General features: G+C 35.6%; 1 protein-coding gene across 2 annotated transcripts in view; it reads right to left on the bottom strand.

Moving 5' to 3' along the window:
- The window catches only part of Mei4 (meiotic double-stranded break formation protein 4), a 143,843-nt gene extending 131,092 nt beyond the window's left edge, over nucleotides 1–12,751 (bottom strand). The window contains exon 1 of one of the 2 annotated variants that reach the window (XM_026410379.2): nucleotides 12,520–12,751. In XM_026410379.2, the coding sequence (XP_026266164.1) occupies nucleotides 12,520–12,751 (232 nt within the window). Of the gene's footprint in view, nucleotides 1–12,515 lie in introns of both variants that reach the window. The other variant, XM_026410373.2, reaches the window with a different exon arrangement.
- Between the last annotated feature and the right edge of the window lie 2,314 nt (nucleotides 12,752–15,065).

The following is a 15,065-nucleotide window of genomic DNA, read 5'->3' on the forward strand; positions in this document are numbered from 1 at the left end:
GAGGACAAGACAAGGAGATGAGTCATTATGTCCCTGTTTACAATAAGACCCATTACCATAGCAATTCCCACAACTTAGGACTTATTACCCATAACTCCCATCACAGATTTGGTATTCTAAAATGACCAATGGAGGTGAAGTGGACAGTATTCTAATTAGATTTTCTAAAGTAATCAATGGGGAAAAATTGAACACTATTCTTATCAGGTATAATTATAAGCTATAAGGTAGTATTATAAGGTATTATCATAACCAATGGGAGCAAATGGGGTAAAGTATTCAATCCAGTATGTATAGGGAAGAGACCACCTCACAGCTCCACGCATAAGACACCAATTTCCAGACACTGGAGCCTTGAAACCTCTCTCTTTTACTTGGCCTACTTCATTCTCTCTTATGAAATGCTACCTTCATCTTCATCTTCAATAAAGCTGTACTTTGCCTGTTACTTCTGTGTATCTTGCTCAATTCTTTATTCAGGACATGAAGGACCTGCCCCCCAACTAGACACATAATGATAACAAAGGTCTCAATCTTGATTGTATTTTAAAATAACCTAAAGACTGAAAAAGCACTGATGACTGGGTCCAAATCTCAGAAATTCTGACATGATTAGTCAGGAGTGGGACCTCATCATCTCATAATTCTACCACATAGTCTGGGTTGAGAACCGGCACCTAGAATAGCCTTAAATCTACCAAATACTAAAGAGCAAAGACTTTCAGAAAGTCTTTTTAAGAAATAAAAATAAATTTTCAAAATTAAAGTTACAAATCCTATTATGGCACTTTTTTCATACCTATGGGAACTCCTCACCACTGACATAGGCCTGCAGATACAAAAAGGCCTGGATTGATGTGGTATTTACTGTGAAAAAAGCTAAATGAGCACCTCAGTTTGTTATCACTGTGCTCACTAACACAGCTAACTGTGCAGTTCTTTAAAGAGAAGTTTCAGAGAGATTGGAAAAGTACAGATCACAGAGGCACACAGTTCTCTGGGTCCAGCTCCTGCTGTATCTCTCACCCTGTCAGACATCAGAAAGCTTGCAGCCACACAAAGCAGCCCACCAGCACAGACTTGGCCTACTTTATGCTGACTCCTGCTTGGAAATTATAGATGTGATGAGATGCCTTGTGGTTCACAGAATGTAAGCTAATCAGATGAGGATAAACATGTCATAAAAATACACAGGTAGAAATAACTTCAGAGTTATTAAAAGCATGATAAATTATTAACAAAATTATGTATTTAAATATGCAAACTGGCCAGACACAGTGGAGCACACCTGTAATCCTCACCACTTGGGAGGCTGACAGGAGGATCATGAGTTCAAAGCCAGCCTCAGCAAAAGCGAGGCACTAAACAAATCAGTGAGATCCTGTCTCTAAATACAATACAAAAAGGGCTGGGGATATGGCTCAGTGGCCGAGTGCCCCTGACTTCAATCCCCAGTACCCAATAAATAAATAACTAGATAAATAAGCAAACTTTAATCTAACTTGTATGGCATGGGTCAAAGAATAGGTAATTTTCTTAAAAACATCATTTTACAGAAAGAAATTGACATACTATACTAAATTCCAGAGGGAAAGGTATTTATTAGAATAATAATGGGCAAGACAAAGATTACTAAATTCTGTATATTCTGTTTTATTGATAAATTAGAACACTTTAAACACTGGGAAAAGGATTTAAAAGGACTATAGCATCTAAATTTTTAGCAGTTACTTCATCACCAAGTAATATGTGTCAAGTTATTATGTAAAATGTCAACCTTTTGTATGTATTGCAATTTATATAGAAAAACATGTCTTACATCATGAAAATTTTTTCTGCAGCTTCATATTTACAGGCTTCATCAGAGATAATAATTGAAATTAATCCCAGAAACATCTTTGAGAAACTATGTACAAGATCTCAGTGGATCTAGCACCACAGGAAAATGCAAAACAACTCAGTTTTTATTCTTCACGTGACTTATTAATTTAAAAGAGTAATGAAGAATTTTTAAAGGAAAGCTTTTGAAAACATAAAAACCAGCTCTCTGGAGGAAATCTTTTTCTTGTGAATTTTAAAGCACAAAATTGGCAGACATACTCTGACTGTATTAAAGATACATAAGCAATATTTCTCTTCAACTCTGAGAAAACTCAGAGGCTGAAAACACAAAAAATTATAACATATGTACTATAAAATAATTTATGTGATACAATGGATCTGTTCAGGGCTGAGAACAGCTCACAATACCTCCATGTCTCTTTCACTCACATAGAACCCAAAGCAGAAGCACTCTCCAATGTAGTTAATTATCATACTAATGCTAGGAAAAGCTCAGAAGCAATTTACATTTGAAAATTCATGTAAACAATGTTTACAAAACAGGAGATTCAAGGGAAAAGATCATTTACCTGGAGTAGCAAAAAAATTTTAATAACTTCTCTCCTTGTAATAGGTACTACCACATAAATCACAAGAGGTGACATAAGTCACATGTTACCCCATATTACCTCAACAGAGATTCACTTCCAAGAAACTAAGCAGGAATTTTTTTTTTTTTTTTTTGAGTCCTGAGGATCACACTCAGAGCCTAGTAAAGCACTCTACTGCTGAGCTACATCACCATCCTCCAAAGCACTATTTTCTGCTGGTTTTGTACCACTTTTACATAAACATGTAACATATGATAAACATCCTCATATTCTACTTAGGAATTCACTCAAATTAATTTTATCTCCAGGTTAACTATTTCAGCTTTCAGTATTACCTAAAACCTAATGCAAGTATACGTGCTTATAGTTCCACATGTGTGACAAGTTACTCAACTCTGCTTTCCTAGGTTCTCTATGATCAAGACAACTGGTAGGGATGACTTCTTAGACAAGAATTAGAACTGCAGAGAAAGAAATGCTAAGAAAGAAAATCCAAAGGCAGTTGGAAAAAAAAGAAACAATAGGATAAGGAGACAGATTACAAATAAGAGCCACTAGAGGAGCAATAGGAGAAGAAAGTGGACCTTAAAGGGTAACCCCTGAAGAGCTGCCAGAAATGAACTCAGCAAAACTGCAAATAAAGAAACACCTACTCCTACCTTTACAAGAGTTTCACAAAAAGAGATGTGTGCCCCTTCTTGAGGTGAAGACTATCCCCTTATCCTCTGTATTTCTTTTAGATATAAGGCCTTAGGCCACCTATGATTCCTTTGTTATCCTCTTCTTTCTTTATCTTCTTTTCTGTCTCTGTTAATTCCTTCCCATCAACCTACCAGCATGTAGCCCCTCTACTCACACCCTCTTACACCCTCCTCAACTGCCAACCTATCTTTTTTCTTTATTTTCTTTAACAGCCAAGCTCCTTAAAGAAAAAAGAAATAGTTCTTGTTAGTGAGAAGTAGTGGTCAGATCAACAGTACTGGAAGCTTATCAGAAATACTCCATTTACAGTTTCTCAGTTTCAATATTAGGAAATTAATATTGTCATCCTTCACTTGTTCTGTTCTGATTAAACTACTATATGTGTACATGGTCCCCACAAAGGTAGGTCCCCTTGGGCTCACCCTACCTTAGTGGGTCTCCTTCCCTAAGATGCTGGATCCTACTTTCTGTATCCTACTTCCATTGCTGCAGGGGCTTGGCAAATCCCAACTAACTAGAAATAGCAAATATTCTTGCTAAGAATATTTTGTTCCAAGTATTAACACTTATACCACCTCTAAACTTACTTATTCAACAAACATTCAAAACTACCCCCACCACAATAGGTGCTGTGCTAACCAAAGGAGTACAGTAGTGATGAAAACAGACACAATTCCCATGAGCATGAAATTTAGGTCCCACAGGAAAGACAGACTGCTCAAACAATTGTAATTTAGATCACATGTACTGTGAAAAGTACAGACTATAATGCATACCCACAGCAGAAGAATATAATCTAGGCTAGTGAGATAGTCAGAGAAGGCAGAGGAATATTAAAACTACATCATAAAAATGAAGAATACATAGCCAGACGGGACAGAGGAGGAGAACATACCCTACAGAGAAAAACAAAATTTGTACAGGCATGGAACAGGCTGAGAAGAATAAGACAGTAGTGTGAGTGACAGAAATTCGGTGTGCTGCAGTTAAGGACATGAAGGGAAATGGTGGTAAGAGATGAGGCTGAAGAGATAAGCAAGCACCAAATACTGAAAAAGTCTGTAATCTAGATTTTTGGATTTCATCAAGTAAATGAGAGGACTTAAGAATGGCCTACGATCTATATTGAAAGTGGTAAGGCTACAACTAATGACATACAGTTTAGTAAAGATAAATTAAGCAAAAGAGCTTGGAAAACAAAAACATAAGCATATGTCTTTGTGTGTGTGTATGATATATTAGAAGTTTCATATATTATTCATATATGTTATATATAATAATATATACTAATATATACATATATGTCTAACTGGTATAAAACAGGCAAAACTACTTTTGGAGTTTTGAAATGGAGAGAAGTAGAGATTCCAGATATACACAGAAAGTAGAGTCCATGTAACTTGGGGATTACCTAGACATCCAACAAGCCTTCCTAAAACCCAGCTTTGGCAAAGATGGTGGCTGTATCATACGCACAGATTTAGAGCCCTGCACCAGGACCAGACTTGGGTTGAATGATGACTTCTATTTGGAAAACTCCATATTGTAGAATTCCTATGTATAAGCCCAACTTCTAAACCTCTGTTGCTTCTTTTAGATATCATTCTTGGATTTGGACCATATAACTCCTTATCTCTACACACCATTCCTACCAGAGACAGGTCATATTATGATAATTAAGATTTTATGTTTCTAAATCATTGCCTTAATGTAATTACAACCATTTGATATTATGAGCCTTTTTAAACATAATTTTAATTTCTTTGTTTGCCGATGGTCTATCACAAGATTAACTCAATTTTTATGTAATGATTAAAACATGTCTAATATATAATTACAAATTTACACCATTGTAGAGCCTTTCATTAAAATCTCTACTAAATTAAGAACATGATTCTGATGTTTATGTTTATTATCCACGTGTGTTTTAAAACAGCCACAATTTTAGGCAAATTTCCATCATTATTATATTTGACAATTTCTATTATGAGCACTTATATGAAAACTGAGAAGGAAATGTTTATGTTTTCATTTTCCAAGCTCTTTTGGCATCTATAAAACAGTAAATATCCCAATTTTTGATTACTGAGCTCCATGGTTGTGACTATAAGGCAGTTATTTGCAATATTTCTTAGTACATGGTCTGGCAAAGAATGAGAAGGAGAAAAAGAAATGGGATTGAGGCTGAGTGGGCTATGATCAGGAAAATGGCAGTAAAGAGACTAAGGCAAGCTGCAGCCTGGGTCTGGCCAGGTACATGTGGGGCTGCAATGATATCCAGCTCCTATTTTGTCTCTGGTTACCACCAGTCCAGCTAAAAACCTTTTCCTGAACTAGGATTTATACAAGATAAGAAATAAAAAATGTGGAAGCAATGCAACTCTGATGATTTAATCCTCAGGGAATAAGGTAAGCGAAAGGGAATGAGGAGAAAAATTTAAGAAATGTCAGCTAGAAGGACTGGGAAACTCCCAAAGCCATTTCATTGGGAAACAACTGAATTTCCTAAGAGCCCAAACCTAGAAGAGCTAAGTTCAACCATAACTAATTATATTACTCATATGCTAAATTTGTTCTATAGTTCTAGCCTGCTCATCCCTTCTAAGTTTTTGAATCATACTTCTGCCTTCCTTCTAGGTAACCCCTTTAAATCCCAGAGATTAGTCCACACTCAGAAAAGCCTGGACTCAACCTTCTATCATATAAGCTTATTTCTCTGTTCACCATTCATGCATCCCACAACTACTACCTCAAATTCTCTATACAAGTGACCTATACTCAATGAACGCTTACTAAATAAATGTGTAAATTAATAAATTAATTTGGTTTGGTTTTCTCTTAGCTTCTTTTCACTGTAACCAGTTGTTTGTTCATCCAATAGCCTAGCTATCATTTATAAAGACAGTAAGAAATTAAATGGGGGCAGAGGTCATGGCTCAGTGGTAGAGTGCTTGCATAGCATGTGCAAAGCCGTGGGTTCAATCCTCAGCATCACATAAAAATAAATTAAAAAATAAAGGTATTGTGTACAACTAAAAAATAATTTTTTTAAAAAAAGAAATTAAATGGTGGACAGCAATACTGGCCAAATTATATTGTTATATTGTGAGCATGCACAAATATGTAACAAGAAATCTCATCATTATGTACAAATAGAATGCATTAATAAAAATGTAGAAAAATAAATACAATTTTTTTAAAAACTTAAAATTGTAAAGGAAAATATCTGACACTTCATCTATCTATTTCATACCTGTGAATGCCAAATTACTGTGTAAGTATAGACAACTGTCCAGATTGCTCCCTGGCCCTGGGATCCACACAAACAAGTACGCTCAAATTTTAATCCTAACTCTGTTCATTAAGCAATTTTTCCAAATAATGAAGCCCTGCTCCTGACATCCTACCCCTTTCAATTCTTAGTTTACATTTAGGGTAAGGACAGCCATTGATGCCTTCCTGGCTAGTCTGTGTTTAGAGTCTCCCTCATCTATGTACTCAGTCCTTAACTAAATCCTTGCCAACATCATGAAGTCATCTTGAACAGGAAGCTGTTCTAGATTAAAGAATACATTTTTCTCTCTGGTATTCTCAAAGATCAGGAAGATTAACTGGGAGAGAAAAATAGCATTTCATTCTTGATCTTCCCTGCTTCCCCCCTATTTTGTTAGATGTGCTCAGATCCTAGGAATAAGATAAGCACTAACCTCTAGGGTACATAAATAACTCAAAAAGCTAAGCACACACAAAAAATAACAAATAACCCAATTAATAAATGGGCCAAGAACCTGAACAGACTTCTCAGAAGATGATATACAATCAATCACAAACATATGAAACATGTTCATCATCACTAGCAATTAGAGAAATGCAAATCAAAACCACTCTAAGATTTTATCTCACTCCAGTCAGAATGGAAGCTATTATAAATAAAAATGACAATAAGTGCTAGTGAGGATGTGGGTGGAAAGGTCTACTCATACACTGCTCGTGGGACTGCAAATTAGTGCAGCCAATATGGAGAGCAGTATGGAGATTTCTTGGAAAATTGTGAATGGAACCACCATTTAACCCAGCTATCCCCCTCCTTGGTCTATACCTAAAAGACTTAAAAACAGCATACTACAGTGACATAGCCACATCAATGTTTTTAGCAGCACAATTCACAATAGCTAAACTGTGGAACCAACCTAGATGCCCTTCAGTAGATGAATGGATAAAAAAAATGTAGCATATCATATATACACAATGGAATATTACTCAGCAATAAAAGAGAATAAAATCATGGCATTTGCAGGTAAATGGATGGAATTAGAGAAGATAACTATAGTGAAGTGAGCCAATCCCAAAACACCAAATGTCAAATGTTTTCTCTGATATAAGGAAGTTGATTCATAGTGGGATACCGAGAGGGAGCATGGGAGGAATAGATGAACTCTAGATAGGGCAGAGGGGTTGGAGGGGCAGGGAGGGAGCATGGGGTTAGAAATGATGGTGGAATGTGACGGTCATTATTATCCAAAGTACATGTATGAAGACACGAATTGGTGTGAATATTCTTTATATACAACCAGAGATATGAAAAATTGTGCTCTATATGTGTAATAAGAATTGTAATGCATTCCACTGTCATATATAAACAAATAAATAAAAACAATGCCTTAAACCACTGCCCAACCTTTTTAAAAAGTCTTTTTTAAGGAGGTAATCCTAGAGCTTCTCCAGCTACTCAACAATGTCAATAACAAGGACTAACCCTTCTCATTCTCCTGGTGCATCAGACTTGTCATGTCAGCATTAATTTTTTGAGATGGCCATATTAAAGTTGCAAAATGGCTACCAGAGTTCCAGGCATCATTTCCTCATTTGGCAGTGCTGCATACGGGAATCAAGAAGGAATCAAGAAGCTGAGGTTCAAAATTTTCAAAACTGCTCTCTTTCCTGGGCCTCTATTTCTTCACCCAAATGAGCAAATCTTGATCAAAAGCTCAGAAGGTTACATTTTAACCTTCATTGGCTAGAATTAGGCCAAACTTATATCAAAAGTGGCAAAATAAGTCTAAGCCTTTTAAGTATTATCCTAATGGGCATGAGCACAGTTATGTACAAGAAAATTTTGAGTGCTTTAGAAACAAAGGGAGTTGCCTCATTCAGTAGATAATCATATCTACCTCCCATCACCAAAATTGTTTTGAGAAATCTGTCACTGAATACCTGGGATTCTTTTCCTTCCTTCCTTCATTCCTCCCTCCCTCCCTCTCACTCCCTCCCTTCCTTCCTCCCTTCCTTTCCTTCTCCTCTCCCTACCTCCTTTGTCCTATTTCCTTCCCTCCTTCCTTTGTCCTTTCTTTAAAGTGCTAGTAAACATTTAAGTAAAATGAAAACGTGACATAATTCCAGAATCAAGTTTTATTTATCCCTTCTCTGTACAGTCTAGTCCCTTAATAAATATAATAAAGAAGTATGTTTCTCATTGAAAAGCTGTAGAAAAATAAATTAGAAAAAAGAAGTAGCTGACTTCCAGAAATGCCATATAAACCGTATCATCATTCCTTATTTGTTTATTTTGCCATTTCTGCTCTGCTTTATTTAATTCTGAATTGCTCAGTTGCTTTAGTGGATACTTGATGCTGTAAATTAAGTTCCCCAGCCTCTCAATCTGTCAAGAAGCATTCAATTCAACAATTATTGAGAGCCTTCTGTCTTCTTAAACACTCAAGAACAGTTGCACATATAAAGTAACCCTGAAAATACCAAAAAGATATTTTAATAACTACGACCATAAAATAGCTTTCATTTTCAGGAATGAAGGTTTCTTAGAGCAAGACATATCAGCCTTTTGAATTATACATCTTTAAATAACTATGTTTTTTCGTTAATTTTCCTATCAATGTAATAACCCTCTTCTACAATTCTGTCTTCCCTTTACCAGTTATTTCATTTATCTGAATCTATGTGCTTAGTCCTTTCTATTGAAGTCTAAGCTAACAGATGGAGAGACAGATTACTTCCAAACATCTGCACTGAAATGCTTTACCTGCAACTCCTGCTGCGAGTAAAAGGTATTTTAATTACATGATTTTTGAAAATTTCTCTCACAGGCATTTTAAGTGAAAAGTGCTCAGCGTAAAAACAAGTTATCACCCAGGCTCCTATTGTTTTGTGAGACACACTCATCTTGCAAACGAGTAAAAAGCACCATCTCAGTGTTATAAATAGACCTTTGATGGAAAGCAACCACTTGATGTCATGAATGTTTATGATAATCATAATTTAGGGTTACTGGAAATTTTTGTACTTGTGTCATCATATTAACTCTAGAACAGGTTAGAAAAAATGAGGAACAATTGATGATGTTTGCCATTCATTCATTGGGAAGACTCAAAAAGACTATTAATAAGAAGGACTCTTTGGAAAACTAAAATATGCCTATAAATTATGACACTATTTTGGCTTAGACAATTACGAGATTTTAGTAATATCTGAGTAGTAGGACCTCAGTTTTCCTGATTAATTCCCCAAAGGAAAGGTAGCGAGTCCCCATTTTCCCAGTGCATGTATGTATGTAAACTATACTTGCATACTCTTACTGTTATGCTGCCTTCTTCTTCTGTTTATCCCTGGAAAGTTGGATTCTTTAAGTCTTCTTCCCCCACCAAGACTTACAGAAGACTTACACCAAGACTTATAGCTCAATTCTTGAGTCTCATCTATAGCTATAACTTCAACTATTACGAACACGCCAAAATATCCTAAATTTGTTTCTATAGTTCATCCCTTCTGAGTTTTCAAATAATACTTCTGCCTTTCTTCTAGGTAACCCCTTTAAATACCAGAGATTAGCCCACACTCAAGACAAACTTGGACTCAACCTTCTAGTTGAGTCCAAGTTATAATTCATTTAATAAACCAAGGTGGAAACCTCAATTATTTTCTATACCTATAGCTCCTTAACTACTCTCCTAATCTATTCACAAATGTCCAAAGTGTCTACCCTGAAATTGTTCATTAAAGTCTGCCCTTTAGTCCTATCATAGATCTAGTTCAACTCATCATTTTTCACAAGAGCTTTGTCCATTTTCTGTTGCCCTAACCCAATACCACAGACTATGTAATTTACAAAGAATAAAGGTTTATTCAACTTACTGTTTCTAGAGGTCTAAAGTCAAGGGGCCACATCTGTTAAGGGCCTTCTGGCTGGTTGGGATGCTCTACAGAGTCACAAGAGCATCATGTGGCAAGAGGGGTACATACTTCAGATATAGCCAAAGTGGCTTTTATAATAGACCCACTCTCAAGATAATCCATTAACCCATTAATTCATTAATCCACTCTAATCATCTCTTAAAGGTCCCATCTGGTCCCATCTCTTACACAATAAGGATTAAATTGTAACATGAGTTTTGGTGGAAACATTCAAACCATAGCATGAGCTTTGGTGAAAAGCTTTGACAACTGGTCTCCTGTCCTCCAATTATTGCTACAGACAAAGCATCCTTTGACAACTGGTTTCCTGTCCTCCAATTATTGCTACAGACAAAACATCCTCTGTGACCTATAGCCATTCTATAACCATTTATCCAACACCTTCTTATGTAACAAGCTTTAGGCTAGGCATTTAGTAAAAAGTACAAGGAAAATCAAAGACCTCTCCTCATGAACTTAGTTCAGAGGATATGAAGTGGTCAGGAAAAACCTCACTGAGGTAGTGTCATTTAGAATAAAACCTGCAGAAAAATAAGACACCACCCACAAAACAGTCAAAGAGGATAACAGAGGTCCATGGTGAGAAAGAGCCTTCAAGGGCTGGAGGTAAGGCCACAGTCGCTGAAGCCCCATTTACAATGAGGAGAGTATATTCCAAGAAGTGGAAGAGGTAAATCCAGGTGACACCATCTACAGCAGTATAGGCCATTCTTATAAGTCTGAATCTAACATGAAACAAAATTAGAAGCTAAGGAAGAGTTTTATGCAAATAAGAAATATTGTCTGATTTACATTTTTAAAAAATTCCAGAATCATGTTTCCCTATCACAAAGTGAATGTCAATCCTCTGCTTCAAAAACATCCTGAGGCAGGGCTGGGGTTGTGGCTCAGTGACAGAGCACTTGTTTCTCACATGTGAGGCACTGCTTTTGATCCTCAGTACCACATAAAAATAAATCAACCAAATAAAGTTATTTTGTCCTTGTATAACTAAAAAAAAAATATTTTAAAAAAATGTCCCATGGCTCTTGGTGAATTAGATGACACATTTCAGTTTACTCAAGTGAGCCCTGGTTTGCCCCTGTTGTCCAGTATAATTATTAATAGACACCCCCCCACACACCCACACACACAAACCTTTCACTCTCACAAAGTCCTAATGAAGACTATAATTGTATGGTCAACTTACTGATACATAATACAATGATATATTCCTAAGGTTGATACTAAAGGGCCTTCTAAATCTGTTCCCAACTCACTTCATCCTTTCTTCCCCAGAAACCAGTCAGAATGAATGGCTTCCTCTTCTGCATTGTGTCAATCTCTCCATTATAACATTTAACACAAACAGGTTAATTATTTGTAGGTAGGTCTCTCTCCTGCTAGAATGTAGATACTTAATGGTGAGAAGAACACTGCCTCTTTCATGTTTTTAGGTCTTCATTATCCACTAAATGCCTGCATCAGAGTTGGTACTTGATATATGATTGCTAATTGAATGATTTCATATAAAAGCAAAATAAAATACATAGTAAGATAATAAAGTTGAACCAGGGGCTGTAATCTCAGCAGCTCAGGAGGCTGAGGCAGGAGAATCACAAGTTCAAAGCCAGGTCTCAGCAACTTAAGGAGGCCTTAAGTTAGCTAGACCCTGTCTCTAAATATATAAAAAAAAAAAATGTGTGTGTGTATGTGTGTGTGTGTGTGTGTGTGTATGTATGTATGTATGTATATATATATATATATATATATATTTTTTTTTTTTTTTTAAAAGGGCTGGGAATGTGGCTTAGTGGTTGAGCACACCTGGGTTTAGGAAGTTAGGAAGGACGGACAGACAGACAGAAAAAAGGAAGGAGTAAGTAAATTAGTTGAACAATTAGATTTTAAAATGAATTTTTCCAGTAAGCATCAAACAGTATTACTGCTGTATCTAGGCTACTTTCTTTCTCTGTATTTCAAATTTCAAAATTTAATGTAAACCCATTCATTAAAAAGAGACATTAAACTTTAAACAAATAACTAGAAGTTAAAAAATATATTTATAGGGCAAGAATAAGAAGATGACTAATTTTCAAGGAAACTCAGCAATTTCATGATTGGATAATAAATTTCTAAATATGAACAGCTGAAATAAAATAGGTTAACACATTACCAAAACATGATTTCATATACTCACCACTCTTAATTGATCCTGAACAAATCCTACTCAGAAGAAGTTTTTGACGTAACTGTAGAACTTCGGCTTCCAAGGCTTCGACTTTTGACCTCCATTTCGATTCCTGCTTAGACACCAGTGCTGCAAGGTGCTCTGTGTATTCTCTGCTGCTTTTGTCTGCCGGTTTTGATCGGATAATTGCCAAGGCCAGAGCCAGTTTTGAAGTTCTCAAATACCACGCTCGAATATCCATCCTGGCTTTTGTCTCTACGATTTAATAAGAAAAAAAAGTTACAGAAATTCTTTTCAACTTTTTCAGTATATATATCTATATATATCAAATTTATAATACAACTTGATACCAGTAACAAAAAAATTCTCAGGAACTGAAAATAGTATGAGAAAGATATATAGAACAGAAATGTAGACACATGCATATTAAGTATATTAAGATTCAAAATTGTAATTTTAGACAACTTGACAACTTCTTCCGTTGAGAAAAAACACACATTAATTCATTTTGAGGCTTCTAACCAGGACAACACATCAGCAGCATCACTAAAGAAACTAGTGATTGCTGGACCCATTTGCCCAAAATTCTGATTCAGCATATCCAGGGTAGCACTGAGGTCCTTATATAGTGAAGAGAGTCCACTGGGTAATCGGAACCACTAAATAAATTATCCACTTAAATTTAAGCCCTTACTTTTCTCCTCTACGGACCTTTCCTTGCCCCCTCTTATCTATATGAAGAACAACTTTTAAATATTTGCTTCCTATAAGTTGTGACTTTACTCTGATTCTGGACATCCAGATATTTCCAATATCTGGAAGTATATCCCGAGTATACTTTTCCATATCAAAAACATTACTGTCTTGTGATATGAATGTATGTAAGGGGATGACATGCTAGACCACTGAATTCATTAGCTTAATGTCATTATCTCTACTGAAATGTAAGCCTCTTGTGGCCTCTATCACACTTTGTGTAATAATCATGGGAGTTTTACACATAAAATGTACTAAATAAAAAAATTAATGAATATTATAACATTTAACACAAACAAGTTAATTATTTGTAGATATCTCTCCTGCTAGAAAGTAGGTACTTAATGTTGAGAAGAACACCTCCTCTTACATGTTTTTGGGTCTTCATTACCCACTAAATGCCTGTATCAGAGCTGGTACTTGACATATAATTGCTAAGTGAATTATTTTATATAAAAGCAAAATAAAATAAATGGGTTCACATCTGACTTGAAATAAAGTTAGAGAAAAAGAAAGCAGCATAGATAGGAGGGCAATAAAGTTTGAAGGTTACTAGAGAAATTCATTTTAAAATTTGATTATTCAACTTTATTTATTTATTTATTTATTTGTACTGAGGATTAAACCCAGGGGTACTCAACCACTAAGCCACATCCTCAGCCTTTTTAAATTTTTTTTTTTTAATTTAGAGATGGACTCTCAAAGTACCTGTGCACATGTACTTCAACAAACTTCAGATCCAACCATTTGAATAAAAAACTGCCTCCCTACTTGAAGGTCATAGAATGATAACCCCCAGGGAGAAAGAAGGTAAACAATGGGCTCTGGACTATGGACTTTCATCCCAGCAACAATTGATTTTGAATTTTTACAACTGTTTTTCTGATTAAGACTTTGAACCTGCAAAACTATTTTCCTGACTGCCCAAGTCTCTAATGATTAAGTCACACAAACATTCTGCTATGATTAAATCTAGTTAAAATCTATAAAAAACAGACTCCTTTTCTAACCAATTGCCATTTTCTCCTCTGAAAATGTGACATTCCTCCGCTACTTAATAAAGACAGTTTGCTAATCCATTGAGGTCTGCTCCCATTTCTGTTATTTTTGCTTAGGGTACTGAATAAGTAAAGACTTTTTTCTTGTTCCCTAAACAACACTGGGTAGCAACTGTTCACCACAGCATTTACATTATATTAGGTATTATAAGTAATCTAAAGATGATTTAAAGTACATGGAAGGATGTAAACAGATCATATGAAAATACACCATACACAAAGGACTTCAACATCCACAGATTATCATATCCATGGGGGTCCTGGAATCAGTTCCCCCAGGACACACAGGGAGAAATGTACAATGTTTGAGAACATTCAGGCCTTTTGATTTATAGGGTAAGAAGAAGAAGATGTCTAATTTTCAAGGAAACTAAGCAATTTCATGTTAGGTAATATCTATTCTATTAACACAATTTCAGATTTTCACTCTACATTTCATACTTTATTTCCTTCAATTTCTCAAGCCTATCGTTCCACTACAGTTGGATCACACTCAAATAGATAGCAGCACAAGCTCATACCTGTTCACATCTCTGTTCATGAATTTTCCTCAGTTGTGTTGCCCTGATTCTCATATACTTACCAAAGCCCTATCTGTGTATCCTTCAAAGAACAATTCATAAAACTCCATATGCCTTTTCAGGTGGCCAAATGCTATTTTATTATAATCATGATTAGACACAAAAATTTTGGTACAATGTGTTTATCATAGCATGTTTTTTTTTTTTTTATAAAATTGAA

The sequence above is a fragment of the Urocitellus parryii genome, chromosome 8, assembly GCF_045843805.1.
Source record: "Urocitellus parryii isolate mUroPar1 chromosome 8, mUroPar1.hap1, whole genome shotgun sequence".
Lineage (NCBI taxonomy): Eukaryota > Metazoa > Chordata > Mammalia > Rodentia > Sciuridae > Urocitellus > Urocitellus parryii.